The 22,351-nt window shown below is 43.3% G+C and overlaps 1 protein-coding gene across 1 annotated transcript in view; it reads right to left on the bottom strand.

Annotated features, from left to right (window-relative positions):
• The window catches only part of LOC110500395 (lysophospholipid acyltransferase LPCAT4), a 16,438-nt gene extending 4,746 nt beyond the window's left edge, over positions 1–11,692 (bottom strand). Inside the window, exons 1-10 of the mRNA XM_021577746.3 lie at positions 10,774–11,692; positions 10,106–10,469; positions 9,386–9,498; positions 8,836–8,896; positions 8,473–8,531; positions 6,746–6,780; positions 6,569–6,623; positions 6,295–6,377; positions 5,709–5,834; positions 1,266–1,419 (exon numbers count right to left, since the gene is read on the bottom strand). Coding sequence (XP_021433421.1) covers positions 1,266–1,419; positions 5,709–5,834; positions 6,295–6,377; positions 6,569–6,623; positions 6,746–6,780; positions 8,473–8,531; positions 8,836–8,896; positions 9,386–9,498; positions 10,106–10,469; positions 10,774–10,863 — 1,140 coding nt within the window. The 5' untranslated portion in view covers positions 10,864–11,692. The remainder of the gene's footprint in view (positions 1–1,265; positions 1,420–5,708; positions 5,835–6,294; positions 6,378–6,568; positions 6,624–6,745; positions 6,781–8,472; positions 8,532–8,835; positions 8,897–9,385; positions 9,499–10,105; positions 10,470–10,773) is intronic.
• Positions 11,693–22,351: the final 10,659 nt, after the last annotated feature.

Here is a 22,351-nt window from a genome sequence, read left to right as displayed (position 1 = left end):
ATGAAGGTAACTTGCCTAAATAACTACAGACCCGTAGAACTCACATCTGTAGCTATGAAGTGCTTTAAAAGGCTGGTGTGGCTCACATCAACACCACTATCCTAGAAAACCTAGACCACTCCAATTTGCATACTGCCCCATTAACATCGACGGGGCTGTAGTGGAGCGGGTCGAGAGTTAAGTTCCTTGGTGTCCACATCACCAACGAACTATCATAGTCAAAACCTCCCAAGACAGTCGTGAAGAGGGCACGACAAAACCTTTTCCCCCTCAGGAGACTGAAAATATTTGGCATGGGTCCCCAGATCCTCAAAAGGTTCTGTAGCTGCACCATTGAGAGCATCCTGACCGATTGCATCACCACCTGGTACGGCAACTGCTCGGCATCTGACCGTAAGGCACGACAGAGGGTAGTGCGAACGGCCCAATACATCACTTGGCCCAAGCTTCCTGCCATCCAGGACCTATATAATAGGCGGTGTCAGAGGAAAGCACATAAAATTGTCAGACACTCCAGTGACCCTGTTTTCTCTGCTACCGCACAGCAAGCGGTACCGGAGCGCCAAGTCTAGGACCAAAAGGCACCTCAACAGCTTCTACCCCGAAGCCATAAGACTGCAGAACAATTCATAAAACCGCCACCGGACAATTTACAGACAACCCCCCCCCCCATTCCTTTTGTACACTGCTGCTACTCGCTGTTCATTATCTATGCATAATCACAACACCCCCACCTACATGTACAGATTACCTCAACTAACCTGTACCCCCGCACACTGACTCGGTACCGGTGCCCCCTGTACAAAAGCCTCGTTATTGTGTTACTTTTTACTTTAGTCTACTTGGTAAATATGTTCTTCTTCGTGAACTGCACTGTTGGTTCAGGGTTTGTAAGTAAGCATTTTACGGTAAAGTCTACACTTGTTGTATTCGGCGCATGTGACAACTAAAGTTTGATTTGATACTTTCCTAATGCACTGTACTCTTATATTAACTAATATGAAAGTCAATTAGGAATATTCTGGATATTCACAGATTCCATGGACACTCGTGAACAGGATATAAAAAGGTACATGTAAACAACTTATCCCGAATTAGACCTTAAGCGGAATATGAGTTACTAGCCGGAATACTGTGCGCATGCAAACGTTGTCACTGTTACACAAACAACAGAGAAACAAAGTACACACAACACCAATAAATACTCAAATGTACTGCACACACGCTTGACGCTGGTGGACAATTTGACCTCAGGAGGACTTTACCTTTGAGTAGAGACCACAGATCTTAGCAGCAGTCTGTCTGTCAGTCAGTCCCATAAGAGGGACCAGCTCATCCACAACAGCCCTCCAACCCTGTTCGGACTGACAACGGTCAATCATCTGAGTTAGTGCCGCCTCAACCTCTGACTCTCTGAGACTGAGGATGGAGAGGGAGAGATGGAAGGAGAGAAACAAATTGAAGGGGAGAGAAATGAGAAAGGGAGGTTTCTAGATGACAATTTAAGAAGTACTGCACACAAGAAGGAGAGCACCTGCGTAGTTAGGATCAAACACAAAGCCATAGATAAATAGCCTACATATACAGTGCAATCTGAAAAAGTATTCAGACAACTAGACTTTTTCCACATTTTGTTACGTGACAGTCTTACTGTAAAACTGATTAAATTGTTTTCTCATCAAATCTACAGTTGAAGTCGGAAGTTTACATACACCTTAGCCAAATACATTTAAACTCAGTTTTTCACAATTCCTGACATTTAATCCTAGTAAAACTGTCTTAGGTCAGTTGGGATCAACACTTTATTTTAAGAACGTGAAATGTCAGAAAAATAGTAGAGAGAATGATTTATTTCAGCTTTATTTCTTTAATCAAATTCCCAGTGGGTCAGAAGTTTACATACACTCAATTACTATTTGGTAGCATTGCCTTTAAATTATTTAACTTGGGTCAAACATTTTGGGAAGCCTTCCACAATAAGTTGGGTGAATTTTGGCCCATTCCTCCTGACAGAGCTGGTGTAACTGAGTCAGGTTTGTAGGCCTCCTTGCTCCCACACGCTTTTTCAATTCTGCGCACACATTTTCTAAAGGATTGAGGTCAGGGCTTGTAATAGCCACTCCAATACCTTGACTTTGTTCTCCGTAATATATTTTGCCACGACTTTGGAAGTATGCTTGGGGTCATTGTCCATTTGGAAGACCCATTTGCAACCAAGCTTTAACTTCTTGATTGATGTCTTGAGTTGTTGCTTCAATATATCCATATACATATGCCATCTATTTTGTGAAGTGCACCAGTCCCTCCTGCAGCAAAGCACCCCCACAACATGATGCTGCCACCCCCGCGCTTCACGGTTGGGATGGTGTTCTTCAGCTTGCAAGCCTCCCCCCTTTTCCTCCAAACATAACCATGGTCATTATGGCCGAACAGTTCTATTTCGGTTTCATCAGACCAGAGGACATTTCTCCAAAAAGTATGATCTTTGCCCCCATGTGCCGTTGCAAACCGTAGTCTGGCTTTTTTTTTTTTTAATGGTGTTTTGGAGCAGTGGCTTCTTCCTTGCTGAGTGGCCTTTCAGGTTATGTCGATATAGGACTCGTTTTTACTGTGGATATAGATACTTTTGTACCTGTTTCCTCCAGCATCTTCACAAGGTCCTTTGCTGTTGTTCTGGGATTGATTTGCACTTTTCGCACCAAAGTACGTTCATCTCTAGGAGACAGAACACGTCTCCTTCCTGAGCGGTATGACGGCTGCGTGGTCCCACGATGTTTAGACTTGCATACTATTGTTTGTACAGATGAACTTGGTACCTTCAGGCATTTGGAAATGGCTCCCAAGGATGAACTAGACTTGTGGAGGTCAACAAAAGTTTTTCCTGAGGTCGTAGCAGATTTCTTATGATTTCCCCATTATGTCAAGCAAAGAGGCACTGAGTTTGAAGGTATGCCTTGAAATACATCCACAGGTACACCTCTAATTGACTCAAATTATTAGCCTATCAGAAGCTTCTAAAGCCACAACATCATTTTTTTGAATTTTCCAAGCTGTTTAAAGGCACAGTCAACTTAGTGTATGTACACTTCTGACCCACTGGAATTGTGATACAGTGAGTTATAAGTGAAATAATCTGTCTGTAAACAATTGTTGGAAAAAATACTTGTGTCATGCACAAAGTAGATGTCCTAACAAGAAATTTGTGGAGTGGTTGAAAAACGAGTTAATGACTCCAACCCAAGCGTATGTAAACTTCAGACGTCAACTGTACACACAGCACCTCATAATGACAAAGTTAAAAACAGGTTTTTAGAAATGTTTGCAAATTTCATAAAAAATAAAAAAAAATCAGAAATATTAAATTTACATAAATATTCAGACTCTTCACTACTTTGTTGAAGCACCTTTGGCAGCGATTACAGCCTCAAGTCTTCTTGGGTATGACGCTACAAGCTTGGCACACCTTTCTCTGCAGATCTTCTCAAGCTCTGTCAGGTTGGATGGGGAGCGTTGCTGCACAGCTATTTTTCAGGTCTCTCCAGAGATGTTCAATCAGGTTCAAGTCCGGGCTCTGGCTGGGCCACTCAAGGACATTTAGAGACTTGTCCCGAAGCCACTCCTACGATGTCTTGGCTGTGTGCTTAGAATCGTTGTCCTGGTGGAAGGTGAACCATCTCTGAACTTTGCTCTGTTCATCTTTCCCTCGATCCTGACTAGTCTCCCAGTCCCTGCCACTGAGAAAAATTCCCACAGCATGATGCTGCCACCACCATGCTTCACCGTAGAAATGCTTGGCATTCAGGCCACAGATTTTAATCTTGGTTTCATCAGACCAGAGAATCTTGTTTCTCATGGTCCTAGGTGCCTTTTGGCAAACTCCAAGCAGGCTGTCATGTGCATTTTACTGAGGAGTGGCTTCCGTCTGGCCTAATTGGTGGAGTCCTGCAGAGATCGTTGTACTTCTGGATGGTTCTCCCATCTCCACAGACGAACTCTGGAGCTGTGTCAGAGTGACCATCAGGTTCTTTGTCACCTCCCTGACCAAGGCCCTTCTCCCCCGATTGCTCAGTTTGGCCGGGCAGCCAGCTCTAGGAAGAGTCTTGGTGGCTCCAAACTTCTTCCATTTAAGAATGATGGAGGCCACTGTTCTTAGGCACCTTCAATGCTGCACAAATGTTTTGGTACCCTTCCCCAGATCTGTGCCTCGACACAATCCTGTCGCAGAGCTCTACGGACAATTTCATTGACCTCATGGCTTGGTTTTTGCTCTGACATGCACTATCAACTGTGGGACCTTTTATAGACAGGTGTGTGCCTTTCCAAATCATGTCCAATGAATTGAATTTACCACAGGTGCACTCCAAGCAGGCTGTTGTAGAAACATCTCAGGATGCACCTGAGCTCAATTTCAAGTCTCATAGCAAAGGGTCTGAATAGTTATGCAAATAAGGTATCTGTTTTTTAAAATGTGTAATACATTTGCAAAAAAAATATAAACCTGTATTCACTTTGTCATTACGGGGTATTGTGTTTTGATTAAAGAGGGAAAAAAAGATTTAATACATTTTAGAATAAAGTTGTAAAGTAACAAAAATGTGGAAAATACTTTCCAAATGCTCTGTATACAGGCAACTTGCAAAATTGGGGTACACTGTATTTTGAAAGCAAGTGCTTCTACACAGGTGTGGTTCCTGAGTTAATTAAGCAATTAACATCCCATCATGCTTAGGGACATGTATAAAAATGCTGGGCAGGCCATTATTTTGGCTACCATGGCTATGCCCCATCCACAGAGCACAAGAAGTCACTGATAGGTTTGATGAGCATGAAAACGATGCAGTCTCAGTCGCCAGATGTCAACCCAATTAAACACGTATGAGAGATTCTGGAGTGGTGCCTGAGACAGGGTTTTCCACCATCATTAACAAAACACCAAATTATGAAATTTCTCATGGAAGAATGGTGTCGCAGACACTTGTAGAATCTATGTGAAGTTTAATTGAAGCTGTTCTGACTCACGGTGGCCTAACGCCCTTTACGTTGGCAGATACTTGTATGTATATATTGTCATGGATTCAGTTCCTAGATTCTAAAGTAGCCATTTCTATAGAAGCTTTGCAGGCACGTTTCCAACGTGCTTGCATTAATGACTTGAGAGTCGATAGATATGTATTACTCCCAATGTACGGGTTGTCACAGTGAAATACATATTTTTGTAAATATAAAAATGTGATAGGGCATTTGTAAACTGTTTTTCTGTAGCATCTTCCAAGGCCCGTCACACCTGTTCCAACTCAACACTAACAGCATCTCCCCATAATCCCTTTGTTCTACTCCTACAGGTAAGCCACACAGGTGACCACCAGGTGTAACTAACAAAATAGGAAGTTCCCATATACATACGTTTTCATACATTCTATACACAGTAACAAACAAGTTCTACACATGTCCTTCTCTAATACAAAATGGTTATTGTTATATGACTCTGCATACGCAATTGATGACTCCACACAGACACATAAACCACAGGTGACTGGTGGCACTTTAAATTGGGGAGGGCTGGCTCATAGTAATGGCTGGAACCGAGTGTACTTAACGGTATAAAAACAAATCAAACATAGATTGATACCAATTCATTTACTCCATTCCAGATATTATTATGAGCCGTCATCCCATCACCATCCTCCTGTGACACACACGTCTCTTACCCGTCTTTGTGCAGCAGTGAGAGGGTTTCTCTGGCTGGGGGTTCTAGGGGGAGGGAGAGCCCCCCTAGCATTCTGGTAGGAACACGCCCCTCCATCACATGGTCTGTAGCTGGGATACCCAGAGTCCTGAAACACATAGGATATGATACTGTTAGACCACACAGACACCTCTCATTCACATAAGCAGTGCCTACTACTTAAAACTGCATATTGTTTACTAATCGTACTACATATTTGGTGAAAACGCCCGCAGTAAGCAACAAATATCAGCATACTAGGCTGATCCTACTGAGAATGCATCATCTAATGCGCAATTCTACTAGATGAAAAGTGTAAATGAGCATAACATCCTGGCATTTAAACCATACTCATTATTTTCTTCTCAAAAAGCCTTTAAAAATGCATATACAGGTATTCGTACACAGTCATTAGCTGGGATACACAGAGCCCTGACAAGCTCAAAGAGGTCAACTCAGTACTGTTAGAATAACACGCATACCGCAACAACAAAACACACACCTCAAGAAGACTGAGCCCAAAGATGAGATAGACATACATTACAGGCAGAAATTCTGTGTAAACTTACTTGGCCATGAGTTTCTGGACATTGTCTGCATACAGGTTAGGGTCATCCTTCTCTTCCTGAGAGGGGGTGTATACTGGCAGATACTGTAACCAAATCAGAGTACAGGACATTAATACAGGTACTGTAGCCAATAAGAGAACATTACATTTATAGTTTATAGTGACAGGTAATACAGGCAATCAGAACAGGATATTAATACTGACAGGTAATATCGCTAATAAGAGAAGAGGACATTTACACCGACAGCCAATCTGAAAACAGAACACGATCATACCTCAACAGTAACGTTAGTGTAGAGCTGAGAGCAGGTGTGCCACAGTGTCTCAATCCTGGAGGGAACAACACCCATCAGTGAAATAACATTTAGAAAAAGCTTATTTCCGATATTATAGATAATGAAGTTGAATGATTATCATATTCCAAAGAAAAATTAATTTAGATGATGCCTTACCAGGTTGTGCCCTTGTGGGTCCAGCGCACAGTATCCTAGAAAAATAAGCCAGTTTTCTTTTAAACTCACACGTGCAGACAGTACGTCACCTGATTATGTTCAGAACATTGCATAGCCTACAGGTCACTCAGTTCAAAACACACCCTGTACAGACATGCTGTTGCACCATTGGAGTTCCAACATGGAAAGATTAACAAGAGTGCCCTCCACTTATATTGGCACCCTCGGTAAATATGAGCAAAACATCTTTGCTATTTATCCTCTTGGTCTTTCATTACAAATATTCACAAAAATCAAACCTTTAATTGAAGTAAAATTATAGAAAAAAAATAAAATGTGAAATAAATGACAAATATTTTTCTCTGAAACGTGTGACACAACTATGGGCACCCCTAAAAATTCTTATGAGTAAAATCTAACTGAAGTATATACCCATTCATATTTTACATTTAAGTTCACCTGAGTGATTAGGAACACTTAAGTGGAAAGCCATGACTTTACTGTTTCAGTTGGGGTATAAATATGAGGTGAAACACAGGCCAGGTTCCCATAGTCATCCATAACTATGGGAAAGACCAGAGAATACAGTAATGATGTGTGACAAAGGGTTGTTGAGCTGCACAAACCAGGAAATGGCTAGAAGATAAAAGCTCAACGGTTGAAAATGCCCATTTCTACCATCAGGGCAATGTCCTCTTTCAGGCCGATTGTTAACGTGTTTGAGGAGGATTGTTCGAGTGGCCAAAAAATCTCCAAGGATCACAGCTGGAGAATTGCAGACGTTAGTTGGGTCTTGGGTCAGAAAATCTCCAAAACTACGTTCACAAGTTGTTTGGGAGAGTTGCCATAAAGAAAAGGCCTTTGCTGTCAAACAACAAACTCAAGCACCTACATCTTGCCAAACATTACTGGAACTTTCATTGGGACTGGGTTCTATGGTCAGATGTCAAAATAGAGCATTTTGGAAACAAACACCAGAGGTGGGTTTGGCGTAGACAGAAAGATGCCCACGCAAAAAAGTACCTCATCCCCACTGTGAAGTATGGTGGTGGATCTTTGATGTTGTGGGGCTGTTTTTCTTCCAAAGGCCCTGGACAACTTGTTAGGATACATGGTATCATGGACTCCATCAAGTACCAGCAGATATTAAATCAAAACATAACTGCCTCTGCTAGGAAGCTTAAACTGGGGCGGGGTTGGATCTTCCAGCAGGGCAGTGATCCAAAGCACACCTCAAAATCAACACAAAAATGCTTCAATGACCACAGAAACAAGGCTTTGCCATGGCCATCCCAGTCCCCTGACCTAGGGGTGCCAATAATTGTGGCATACATATATTTGAGAACCAACATATATTTGTTTTATGATAAGAATATATTTTTTCTTTCAATTATTTTTACTTGAATTAAAGGTTTGATTTTTGTGAATATAAAGATGTTTTTCCTTCTTCCCCACAGCCAGTTTTGCTCATATTTACCAAGGGTGCCAACATTAGTGGAGGGCACCGCATCTATGATTAGAAAGCAAACAACATGCTATTTTCCCACGACCAGAACACTGTAGTCCTTAATAGGAAGGGTGTTCTCAGGCCCAATTCCAATCCATCGGCAAGTCAACTACTCTGTCTGGAGCTGGTCTAGTGGTAGTGCGGTCATCCCAGACCATATATGCTCCCAGAGGCAGCGGTTCATTCCACCACTCACTTTCTATTTCCCCTCTCTACTCACCAGTTTGTTGGGGTAGTGCAGCAGGACTGGTTGGACTGGGACTCCAGCCAGGAAGGCACCTTGAAGGGAGAGAGAGAACAGTAAACCAGTCAGCTCACACCTTTCCTTCTCCCCTCCCTACATAACACAACATGCCATCCATTTCTTTAGGTTCGGCATAAGTGACAGTTTGTTGATTTAAGCCAATATATTCTTTGTGTGCTCACCAATACCAGGTTCATATGCTATTAGAAATTATATGAACTATTGGAATAGAAGCAAAAGTGCAAACACCGCCAATCTGGCACCCTAGGCAGGCTAAAGCAAAGGCTAAAAGCATTTGAAAGATGTCAAATAGTATTTGAGCCAAGGTCTGGTTCTCACCACGTTTAAACTTGATGAGAATGGTGCCGTTCGTAGTGGTGCCTTCTGGGAACATCAGCATCTGAGAGAGGGAGAGAAAGACCGTGATTGATGAATAGAGACAATGACAGAGATGGGGAGTGAGAGAGCAAGGGAGTTCGTATAGCCAGTCCATCAGTAAGGTTCATTAGGAGGAGAAAGAGGGAGAGAGAGAGAAAAAGATGGAGGGAGGGATAGAGATTGAGACAGTGATTGATATATACTGAGAGAAAGAAGGCGTTAAACCAGTTCTATAACAGTCGTCCATTCATCAGTAACGTTAATTGTTCTATAGTTACATCATTCTAACGTGCCAGTTAACTCAGAGTCGTCGCGCTACATGGCACAAGACTGATGCAGTGAGGTTACATGTGTGTAACTGGTTGGATGTGAGCCCACGTCGCCTATGTGATAACCCAATATCTCAACCACTGGAAATCCTTGAACAATTGGGTTTACATGTCTCGGACAAGGCTACTCCGTTACACCTGTTACCTCCATTGGCCAAATAGGACCTTTGAACACTGCTTACCTGTGGCCAGTAGCCGTTGGAGGTGAGCCTCTCTATGATCTGCGCAATAGCTTGTTTCCTGGACTCTGGATTCTTCCTATTTACCATCACTGACTGGTTAAACTCCAGGAGGGCTAAAAGGAGAAAAAAAGGAACCATACACAAGGCTGTTATTATGTGACATAACCATAATAACGTGATCATTATATTAGTTAGGACACAAAAGCCACTGAAGGCCTATGCTACTGAAGAGATAGGAAAGGGAATACGAAGGGAAAAAGGTAAGAGAGAAAGAAAGCGGAAAGGTCGGGAAAAGATAGCAGGAGTACAAAAACAAGAAAAGTCATGAGGCAATAGTTTGTTTTAGGAGTTTGTCAACATTTCTCAATACTCCCTGTTCTCCAATCCCTCCCCCATCTCGCCTTCCTTTCCCAACCTCCCCCCCCCCCCCCTCTCATTCTCCATCTCACCCCAACATAGTAGAATGAAGTTGCCCCCAGTGCGGTATTTTATCCCCAGTGATTAAGGTTACCATTTGAGGACAGTAATCAGATACTAGATCTGTGTCTTTTAAGGGCAACTTTGATCCAGAGTCACTCCAAGTATCCCGCATAACACTCACCCCCTATTACAGGCAGGCTCTGGTTCTCCAATCTGGACACCACCTTAGCCAACTGTGTGTGTGTGTGTGTGTGTGTGTGCACGCGCATGTGTCCCACTCCCAGTTACCCCCACACTCACCCCCTATAACAGGGATTTTTTGGTTTTCCGATCGGGACACCACTGTAGCTAACTGGGTTTCCGGCAGTACCAACATGTCCAGGAAGCTACTGTGAGGCGCCACTGCCAGCACAGGAGCCTCCTTACGTCCTGCCCTACGTCCTTTAACCCGGACCCAGAACCCCAGGAAGAAAAACGCTGCCCGGCTCAGGAACCGGATGATGGAATGTAGCAGCCACCAACGCCACCCCGCCACTACTGGCCGGGAGCGTTCCTCCTCTGACAAGCCGGCCAAACGCAGCCGGGCAATAGGCCACATCATCAGAAAGCAGAGGGCGACCAGGAAGATTCGTATGGGGAAGAGGATGGTGCCCAACACAATGCCCTGTGGATTGGAGGGACATGTTAATATATGGAGAATAGTAAGTTAAATAGGGTAGGTAGCCTGCAATGTATAACATTCATTACACACACAGATGCACACATTCTGGCACAGGCTACAATGTATCATATTGTATCACAGTTCCTAGACAAGCTGCTACATGCTACAATGAATCCAGAATATAGATGCGTGCACGGTTGATAATCAACAATAGGTACATGCATGCAGACACACAAACCATCCAAATGTGTCCTCTTTTCAACTCAAACTCTTACCACATTTCCTCAAGCATAATAAGACAACTCACCCGTATTCTCTGTGCCCTGGTCAGTTTCAGTTTGTGTATAAATGGGTGAGGGTAATCGGATGTTGCTTGGCGACTGTCCCGCCTCTCCATGGCGACTAGGCAAGCCTTGACAGACTCAATATCTGTAAAAAGTAGGTCAGACCCAACCAGATTTCAAACTAACCCTTTGAGGTTTGATGTGCGAGGTATTCACTGAATGGCGATGAATATCCCGGTGCGTCGACAGTTTAATTCCGCCGCAACTATTTGGCGTTGCGTAAAAAGTTGTGATATAAAAGTTATAAAAGTGCCTCTCAAAATGTTACGTTATCAAGATGCAGAGAGCCAAAACCAGTCCGAGGGATAGGGGGAGTGCGACAGTTGGTTGGATAAAAAGAAACAAAGAAACAAGTTCAAAAGTGAAAACGATCCAAGTGAAATCGAAGATGTGAATCCGAATTTAAAAATTCGTTGATTTATTGTACTCTAATACAAGGAATTTAATACGAAATGTGCGCTCGTGTCAATGCATATGGCGTAAAAAATAAGAACAACAACTCGCATTGGTGATCTTCTTCGGTGGGGTTTTAGGGCGGACTATATCCTGAAAAGTTATATTACCGCCCACTTTTTCTTCTCCTTCCTCCTGAAAATAAAATATTCCATTGTGGGAAAGGAGGGGGGGAGAAAATAATATATAAATAACTCGAAACCCGTCCCACTCCTTCAATCACAATCCAATCATGTAAAGTGGTGGGCCGTAGCAAGCTATTTGCTTTCGTTTTCGAGATGATCGATCTGTCGAGGGAGGAGCTATTTATTCTGAAAACATTTCCGTTTGTTGGCAATGTCAAATCTCGGAAATGTTTTCAAAATACTTACTTTCATATTCGCTAGATAGACAGGCAAACGCCACCGAGTACTAAACTGTACACCAATCAAAACGGGTGTACCATGGTACTATCTCTGCTGGTCACGACTGCCAATCACGTTATACGTCTCTAAGGTAGTAGACAATTTTTTTTATATTGGGGGAGTTTTTCTTCTGCACTGTTCAGATTTGTTGAACAGTGCAGAAAACCTCCCCCGACCGTTTTTTGAAATTGTCGTCAAGCGCCTGCTATGTTATGTTAGTCTCAAGATGTCACCAGCTGTCTACTACCTTTAGATACGGATAATTTGATTGGCAGAGGTGATCAGCAGAGATAGTACCATGGTACACGAGTGTTTGTCTGTAACCTGATTTCTGAGAATTTCGTATTATTCTGTAGTTAGTCCTAAACAATACATTTGGTATGACATGTTACGTTTGTATGGTATTTATTAATTTATGGATGTCCATCACCCATTTCGTAAAATATGGTACACATTACAATTCGCATTATATGTTGTGAATCTGTACAATCTGTACAATATACATTATGTATGATGTATGATATATTGCAAGGTGGATGAGCGATCAAAATATTTTTCCCAGTCTGAGCTCGTTTTTTTCCGAGTTCCCAGTTGTCTTTAACGCACTGTAGTCGGACATTTGAGATTTCCCAGTTGTTTTGAACTCGGCATTTGCAACAACGTGATTCAGAATGACAAGGTGAACGCGATTGGTCGACAGTCTGCTGTGTGGGGCGTTATACAGTACGTTTCTCCATTCGTGGCCCAAATGAGCCCAACATAATACCCATAAAAACTAGTAGTAAAACACGGAAATGGTTCCAAACTTTTTTCAGCATTTAGTTTATTCATTGTGGATTTTAGAAACACTTCAAATAAGTGTTTCGTGTAGGCTTACCCTGGCGTGACGTTTTGATAAGAGTGTAAATCTCTCGGACAAGGTGACTTTTATTACTATATTTGGCGCTCAAATTCAAAAATACTAATTGGCATCAAAGCAAACATCTTTAAGAAAACATCATGCAAGACTATACACATCCTTGCAAGCTTCTGTACATCATCTCTAGCTGACACATTTGCTGTCAGCACACTAGCTACTAGCCACCTTGATCCAAAACTAAAATATATTTTAATTTACTGTTCCATATTTTATTTAACTAATATTTGTTGACTTATTTATACATTGTCTTGTGTCTTGCACATGATTCTATACTAGTAGCAGTAGCTTTTTGCAAAGATGCTACAGTGCATTTGGAAAGTATTCAGACACTTTCCCCTTTTCCACATTTTGTTACATTACAGGCATATTATAAAATTTATTAAATTCAACATTTTCTTCATAAATGGGGTGGCAGGTAGCCTAGTGGTTAGAGCGTAGGCCAGTAAATGAAAGGTTGCTAGATTGAATCCCTGAGCTGATAAGGTAAAAATCTGTCGTTCTGAAATAGAAATAGAAATAGAAAGACCTTATTTACATAACTATTCAGACCCTTTGATATGAGACCTGGAATTGAGCTCAGGTGCATCCTGTTTCCATTGGCCATCCTTGAGTTTCTACAACTTGATTGGAGTCCACCTGTGGTAAATTCAATTGATTGGACATGATTTGAAAAGCCGCACACCTGTCTATATAAGGTCCCACAGTTGACAGTGCATGTCAGAGTAAAAACCACGCCATGAGGTCGAAGGAATTGTCCTAGAGCTCCGAGACAGGATTGTGTCGAGACACAGATCTGGGGGAGTGTACCAAACTAATTCTACAGCATTGAACACAGTGGCCTCCACCATTCTTAAATGGCCACCCGGCCAAACTAAGCAATCGGGGGAGAAGGGCCATGGTCAGGGAGGTGACCAAGAACCTGATAGTCACTTTGACAGAGGTCCAGAGTTCCTCTGTGGAGATGGGAGAACCTTCCAGAAGGACAACAATCTCTGGCACACCACCAATCAGGCCTTTATGGTAGAGTGGCCAGACGGAAGCAACTTCTCAGTAAAAGGCACATGACAGCCCGCTTGGAGTTTGCCAAAAGGCATCTAAAGGACTCAGACCATGAGAAACAAGATTCTCTGGTCTGATGAAACCAAGATTGAACTCTTTGGCCTGAATGCCAAGCATCACGTCTTGAGGAAATCTGGCACCATTCCTACGGTGAAGCATGGTGGTGGTAACATGTTGTGGAGATGTTTTTCAGCAGCAGGGACTAGGAGACTAGTCAGGATTGAGGGAAAGATGGACGGAGCAAAGTACAGAGAGATCCTTAATGAAAACCTGCTCCAGAGTGCTCAGGACCTCAGACTGGGGTGAAGGTTCATCTTCCAACAGGACAACGACCCTAAGCACACAGCCAAGACAACGCAGAAGTAGCTTCGGGACAAGTCTCTGAATGTCCTTGTGGCACAGCCTGTGCCTGGACTAGAACCCTATTGAACATCTCTGGAGACAGGAAAATAGCTGTGGAGCGATGCTCCCCATCCAACCTGACAGAGCTTGAGAGAATCTGCAGAGAAGAATGGGACAAACTCCCCAAATACAGGTGTACTAAGCTTATAGCATCATACCCAAGAAGACTCGTGGCTGTAATCACTGCCAAAGGTGCTTCAACAAAGTAAGGAGTCAGAATACTTGTAAATGTAAATGTGGTATTTTATTTTATTTCTTAAAAACCAGTTTTTGCTTTGTCATTATGGGGTATTGTGTGTAGATTGATGAGGAAAATAAACAATTGAATACATTTTAGACTAAGGCTGTAAACTAACAAAATGTGAAAAATGTCAAGGATCTGAACACTTCCCGAATGCACTGCAGCTATCTACCTACCTAGATATTAGCAACATACCTTTATTTTACCAAATGCTCTTCTGCTTCAGCTGGTGGAGATTTTTCCTTATTTCTGACAGTTATATGAACAAAGTGAAATCTATTTCAATTGATGGTGTCAGAATGCACTGCTTTATTAAAGCAATTCAGAACTAACTTATGTTGCAGACTCAAAAGCCTGATTAACTCATTGCAGAATGTATCCATAAGAAGGAATGAATAAGCATATTTGACAATACACCTAATCACCCATCAATCACATTTGTTTTAAATAAATCAAAATAGTAAACAATGCATACATATGCCTTTTATACACAACATAACATATAAACATCTGAATTTAAGTAAACATTAAATTATTCATTCATCAATGCCACAAACCTTGGACTTTGAAGTGCACCGTATGAACTATTGTTACTATCCAAGAGCGCACAGATTCTTCTGCTTTTCCCTTTTAGGAATTAGACCAGTAAAAATAACACAATGTAAAACAGCATATTGTGCTTTTGTGGGTGAGTTACAAATGGACATTGGATGCTTAAGGTAGGTTTTATATAAAATACTAGGTCAACTCCGGTAGAATGAGAAACACTTAGACTCAAAACAAGGAAGCCATGCCTAAACGCAGCTACTGTATATCAACACCCTTCTTGTAAATTTAACAGGTCCATGTTGCTAGTGTCAATTGTAAGCAGTGCATTTACCACTGCATTCAGTCTGAACCCCAGAATAAGCAGGACAGCATTACACAGGTGACAAAAAGGTAGTAAAAACAGTACATCACAACACTTTTAAACATGTTATCAAATCAAGAGAAGAAAAAGCGAAAGAAGCAGCATTGGGAAAATGGGTGAAGCTAGGGTAGGTTTACAGAGATAAGATTGAGAGTTCTAAAGTGTTGACACAAATGATAAACTAAGCAATACGATGCAACAAACTACTACACATATGAAACAATGTACTCCACAGGCCAGTACAATAGCCTACACATGGAGGGGTACCTAATGGCACAAGTGTGCAGCACTTAGTGGTTGTGAGATGGTTTGGCTTGAAAAGGTTTTTTCACCTGGTCACAGACAGTTGGTGTTGTGCACTGAAGTTCAAGGTGAGAGGAGGAGAACACGTAGATGCGAAAAGGAATTATACAAAGATCAAAGTTTACATGCTATTTGCATGTGACTGCTATGAAGGTGAACTGTGTTTGCGTGCGATCAGTTGTGTATTAATTCTGCCGATTCTGTTGAAAAACGTTTCTTAAATAGAACGTTTCGGTTCCGGGATTAACATACCTGAATTTGTCCAATAGAAACTCTTGTTTGCAACTGTTGGACTAATGATTACACCCTAGATCAGCTAGATGCAGGCAAGCGTGGGCAAGGCGGTATTGAATGTGTCACTTTCTGTCACCTTGATTACTCACATTTCTCGACCTGTGCACCTGTTGTAAACTTTTATTCATAGGCTAGGTTGTAGCAACCTCATGATGGGTATAAGGAAGTAGTAGCCTAAATCTATCGATGTTACATTGAGCTGGGTGAATAGAATATGAATGACAGTCATCTAATATACTGTAATAGAAATAAGTGGCACATATAGGGGTGGTAATGTGTGAGATAATGGAGTCCAGGTGTTCCTCATGATGAAGTACAGGTGCGTGTAATGATTGATGCCTGCTGTGCATAATGATGGATCCCAGGACCGGTGGTAAGTATACAGTCGACGTCAAACGCCGGAGGGGAGGAGCGGGAGTAGACATGACAGTACCCCCCCCCCCCCGGACGCACGGCTCCAGCCTCAGGATGACGCTGACCCTGAGGATGAGGAGCGGGCCAGTCCAAGCGGCAAAGGTGGAAATAAGGTGAGATATGGTAGTCACTGGGAAGCTGTAACCTATACGTCACCTCGTTGATCCTCCGGAGAACCTTGAATGGCCCCACAAACCGGTTCCTCAGCTTCTTGCAGGGCCGGCAGAGTGGGAGGTTCCTGGTAGAGAGCCAGACATGATCCCCAGGGTGGTACAAGGGGTCGTACCGCTGTGACGGTCTGCCTGATCCTTTTGACGGTGGACGACGAGTTCTGGGCGTACTCCGTCCATGGAAGGAATTGAGCCCTGACTCCTCAGGAACCTTCCCAGCTCCTGGTTTATCCTCTCCACCTGCCTGTTGGACTGAGGCCTATACCCGGAAGTGAGGCTGACTGTGACCCCGAGCTTCTCCATAAAGGCTCTCCTTACCCATGATGTGAACTGGGGGCCACGGTCAGAGACGATGTCCTCCGGAAGACCATAATGCCGGAAGACCTGCTGGAATAGTGCTTCAGCGATCTGGAGAGCAGTAGGGAGACAAGAAAAAGGGATTAAAGGACAGGATTTTGAAAATCTATCCACAACCGGTGAAACTGTCAGAGGAGGGGAGATCAGTAACAAAGTCAATGGATAGATGGGACCAGGTAAGCTGAGGCACTGGAAGGGGAAGGAGTTTCCCTGCTGGAGCATTCCAGGGGGATTTGGTTTAAGCACATACGGAACAGGAGTTGACGTAGCGAGTGACGTCCTGCGCCAAGGTGGGCCACTAGTACTTCCCAGAGATGGATTAATTTGTGTGAGAAATAGCTGGATGTCCAGCGGCGACAGCTGTTTGTGCCCAGGTCAGCAGCCGATCCATTATCCCCATGGGAACATAGATGCGCTCAGGAGGACAGTTAGGGGGTCCGGGCGAATGTCCACATCTACATCCCAGACCACTGGAGCTATGACTGGGGAGGAAGGGATTATAATTGCACTCTGGACAGGTCCCTCTCCCAAATTGTAGAGACGGGACAGGGCATCGGCCTTAGTGTTCTTTAAACCTGGGTGATAGGTCAGTGTGAAGTCGAACCTTGTGAATAAAAGGACCCACCTTGCTTGGCGCGGATTCAGCCTCCCCACTGTTCGTATGTACTCCAGGTTCTGATGGTCAGTGAGGATGACAAATGGTTTCTTGGCGCCCTCCAGACAGCGTCTCCACTCCTCTAATGCCAAATGCACGGCAAGGTGCTCTCGATCGCCAACGTCGTAATTCCTCTCTGCAGGGGACAGTTTCTTAGAGTAATATGCACAATGATACAATTTGTGGCTGATTTGGTAGCCTAAGTAGGAGACAGTCTTCTGATGAAATTGGCACTTCTAAGCCTTGACGTACAGGTGGTTAGCCAGGAGGTGTTCCAGGACTGCTCGAACGTGAGTGATGTGATTCTCCAAGGTAGCTAAGAAGACCAGGATGTCATCGATATACACGACCACCTGGCGTTCGAGCATGTCCCTGAACACCTCTTTAACGAATGCCTGGAACACTGAACAATGCTAAACGCAGTCTTCCACTCATCCCCCAGGTGAGATTGTTTACACTCCGCAGGTCCAGTTTGGTTAAGAACCTGGCCCCGTGGTGCTGTAGGATGGCTGCCGGCACCAACGGGAGAGGGTAACTAACGGTACTTTGTGGCAATTTCATTGAGTCCTTTGTAATCAATACATGGACAAACCCCTCCATCCTTCTTGGCCATGATGAAGAAACCAGCTGACACAGGAGAAGTGGACGTGCGGATGAAACCTTGGAGGATTACATCCAAGAGGCGCTCCATGGCCTCCATGGCGTGGAGGCATAGACCCTGCCAGCAGGTTGATAGCACATTCCCAGGGACGATGAGGGGGAAGACAGGGGGCGTGGGTCTTGCGAAAATACCTCCCGCAGTCCTGGTATACCTCTGGGATGTTGGGCTGAAGGCCAACCACAGGACTCTCAACCGACGTGGAACCACATGGGATGGGGAAGCAGGTCCTCCAGCATTCGGGTGACCAGTCTGATTCTCATCCTCGACTATGAGTTGGTGGGGTTATGGCATTGAAGCCAAGGGAGGCCGAGGTTGATTTTGTGACCTGGTGCACTGGTGATGAAGGTGATGTTCTCCTGATTAATGGACTCCACGGTGAGTGGTTGGGTGATGTGTGTGATGTTCCGGATCCTAGTGGACAATTATTAAGGGGTGTGAACCGGGAAAGGAGAGTGGGTATGAGATGTTAAGAGAGGAGATAAGGGTCTGGTCTATAAAGTTCCCTGTGGCACCGGAATCCACTGACGCTGTAGACACAGTACATGCGGACAGTCAACAAGTGTGATGGACACCAAAAAGAGTTTAGCAGAAAGTGATGAAGATGGAATACTCACTCCTGCCCTATGAGGTGGAAGAGCACATATTCTGCCGTAATTAGAGTAAGTGCTCACCTCCCTCTCTGCCCTCCAGGGATAATCAAAGATGCATTTGAACAGGGACATGAACCCCTCATATGAATCTAGCTCCTCCACTCTCCCAGACGGCCGTGGCCCATTCCAAAGCCCGCCCAGTCAGCAGAGAAATAACCGTGGCAACCTTGGACCTCTCGGTGGTGGGGGCTTCCCTCTGGTGTGTAAAGTAGAGGGAGCACTGAAGTAGGAAGCCGGGGCATTTAGATGGGGTACCATCATATTTATCCGGTAGGGACAAACGGGCGTCGCTGACCTGAGCGGGTTGCTGAATAGGCTGTTGTGCAGGCTCGACTGATTGTAGAGTATCCTCCGCTAGTTGACGGCAACGCCTCCTGGGTATGTTTGAGATGTTGCACACTGCGAAGAAGCTCTCCAATAGCCGTCCCCAGTTGTGCTAGCTGGTCCTGGTGTAGAAGGTATCCCTGCTTGTCGACCATCTGGGAAATATTTTGTTCTCCTGCTGCTTCCATTGTTTAAGTCAGTATTCCATAACAAAGACGCTGTGAGTCGAGAAGCAGGTGCAGGTGAAACATTTAATAAAACAACAAACATGGAACGAGACAACATAACAGTAGCGTCTTTGCATAAACACAGGATCAATACTGACTGGGGAAGAAACCTAAGGGAGTGCCAGATATATGAGAGGTAATGAGTGAGGTAATGGAGTCCAGGTGTGCCTCATGATGACGTACAGGTGCATGTAATGATTGATACCAGGTGTGTGTAAGGATGGATCCCAGGAATGGTGGTTAGTATACAGGCGACGTCGAACGCCAGAGGGGAGGAGCGAGAGTAGACGTGACACACATACAGTGTACAGTCTGCAAGCAGTTTAGCAGTTACATCGGTGGACCCCGGTGGCAATACATTTATAAAACCAAAAGCTTACCTTGACTTGGAAGAGTACCAGTGTTGGATAGTCATAGCCAGCTAGCTAACATAGCATCCCTCTATGTTTAAGCCGGGTGTTTGAATAGGATAAACTAGCTAGCTGCATTTGCTAGCTAAGTAAGTGAAAGTGAAAAAAATCTGAAATATAGCTAGCTCTCTCTTGCTTTCAGTACTAGATTTATTATCTGGTCCTTTGATTGGTCAACATGTCAGTTCATGCTGCAAGAGCTCTGATAGGTTAGAGGACGTCCCCGGGAAGTTGTCATAATTATTGTTTAAGTCTATGGAATGGGGTGAGAACCATGAGCCTCCTAGGTTTTGTATTGAAGTCAATGTACACAGAGGACGGAAAGTAGCTGTCTCTGGCTACACTATGGTGCTACCCTACAGAATATGTTTGAGGCTAATGTAGACCTTCATTGCAAAACAGTGTGTTTTAATCAGTTATTTGGTGACCTGAATATATTTAGTATAGTTTTATCTAAAAAGGATAACTGCTATTGTTTCACTATTTTTATGAAATTCACTGAGGAGGATGGACGTTTGTTTTACTATCCTTGTTGGGCCCAACCATTTATTCCCATTCAAAATCCTTTTTTCCCCAACCTTAACCCCTAACCGTAACTCTTTGCAATTACAGTTTGTTTCCTTTCACAATATAACAATGTAATTGAATCACAATTAAACACTAAACAATAACTTGACAGACATGAATATACAGTGCCTTGCGAAAGTATTCGGCCCCCTTGAACTTTGCGACCTTTTGCCACATTTCAGGCTTCAAACATAAAGATATAAACCTGTATTTTTTTGTGAAGAATCAACAACAAGTCGGACACAATCATGAAGTGGAATGACATTTATTGGATATTTCAAACTTTTTTAACAAATCAAAAACTGAAAAATTCAGCCCCTTTACTTTCAGTGCAGCAAACTCTCTCCAGAAGTTCAGTGAGGATCTCTGAATGATCCAATGTTGACCTAAATGACTAATGATGATAAATACAATCCACCTGTGTGTAATCAAGTCTCCATATAAATGCACCTGAACTGTGATAGTCTCAGTGGTCCGTTAAAAGCGCAGAGAGCATCATGAAGAACAAGGAACACACCAGGCAGGTCCGAGATACTGTTGTGAAGAAGTTTAAAGCCGGATTTGGATACAAAAATATTTCCCAAGCTTTAAACATCCCAAGGAGCACTGTGCAAGCGATAATATTGAAATGGAAGGAGTATCAGACCACTGCAAATCTACCAAGACCTGGCCGTCCCTCTAAACTTTCAGCTCATACAAGGAGAAGACTGATCAGAGATGCAGCCAAGAGGCCCATGATCACTCTGGATGAACTGCAGAGATCTACAGCTGAGGTGGGAGACTCTGTCCATAGGACAACAATCAGTCGTATATTGCACAAATCTGGCCTTTATGGAAGAGAGGCAAGAAGAAAGCCATTTCTTAAAGATATCCATAAAAAGTGTTGTTTAAAGTTTGCCACAAGCCACCTGGGAGACACACCAAACATGTGGAAGAAGGTGCTCTGGTCAGATGAAACCAAAATTGAACTTTTTGGCAACATTGCAAAACGTTATGTTTGGCGTAAAAGCAACACAGCTGAACACACCATCCCCACTGTCAAACATGGTGGTGGCAGCATCATGGTTTGGGCCTGCTTTTCTTCAGCAGGGACAGGGAAGATGGTTAAACTTGATGGGAAGATGGATGGAGCCAAATACAGGACCATTCTGGAAGAAAACCTGATGGAGTCTGCAAAAGACCTGAGACTGGGACGGAGATTTGTCTTCCAACAAGACAATGATCCAAAACATAAAGCAAAATCTACAATGGAATGGTTCAAAAATAAACATATCCAGGTGTTAGAATGGCCAAGTCAAAGTCCAGACCTGAATCCAATCGAGAATCTGTGGAAAGACCTGAAAACTGCTGTTCACAAATGCTCTCCATCCAACCTCACTGAGCTCGAGCTGTTTTGCAAGGAGGAATGGGAAAACATTTCAGTCTCTCGATGTGCAAAACTGATAGAGACATACCCCAAGCGACTTACAGCTGGAATCACAGCAAAAGGTGGCGCTACAAAGTATTAACTTAAGGGGGCTGAATAATTTTGCACGCCCAATTTTTCAGTTTTTGATTTGTTAAAAAAGTTTGAAATATCCAATAAATGTCGTTCCACTTCATGATTGTGTCCCACTTGTTGTTGATTCTTCACAAAAAAATGCAGTTTTATATCTTTATGTTTGAAGCCTGAAATGTGGCAAAAGGTCGCAAAGTTCAAGGGGGCCGAATACTTTCGCAAGGCACTGTATATATACAATAGAGAATATATTAAAGGAAACAAATCTTTTAGCCCGTTTAAACATGAGCTTCAGTCTATCAATAGTGATATTCAGTAATAGCATAGCAGGATTTGCAAGTATTGTGGTACCCATTTATTCCCCAGTCTATTCCATTACAGAACATATGGATAATTTCACTTGTACATTTTGATGTTTTTTAAAATTTTGGTTATGATTTTTTATATAATTTACAGTTTTTTTGACCCCCTTTTCTCCCCAATTGGTAGTTACAGTCTTGTCCCATTGCTGCAAATCCCATACGGACTCGGGAGAGGTGAAGGTCGAGAGCCATGCGTACAACAAAACACAACCCCGTCAAGCCGCACTACTTCTTAACACAATGCACGCTTAAGCCGGAAGC

Source organism: Oncorhynchus mykiss, chromosome 21 (assembly GCF_057628025.1).
Source record: "Oncorhynchus mykiss isolate SJ-2025 chromosome 21, ASM5762802v1, whole genome shotgun sequence".
In the NCBI taxonomy this organism is placed as follows: domain Eukaryota; kingdom Metazoa; phylum Chordata; class Actinopteri; order Salmoniformes; family Salmonidae; genus Oncorhynchus; species Oncorhynchus mykiss.
The sequence above is the reverse complement of the archived record's forward strand: the minus strand, read 5'-3'. Positions and strand labels throughout refer to the sequence as shown.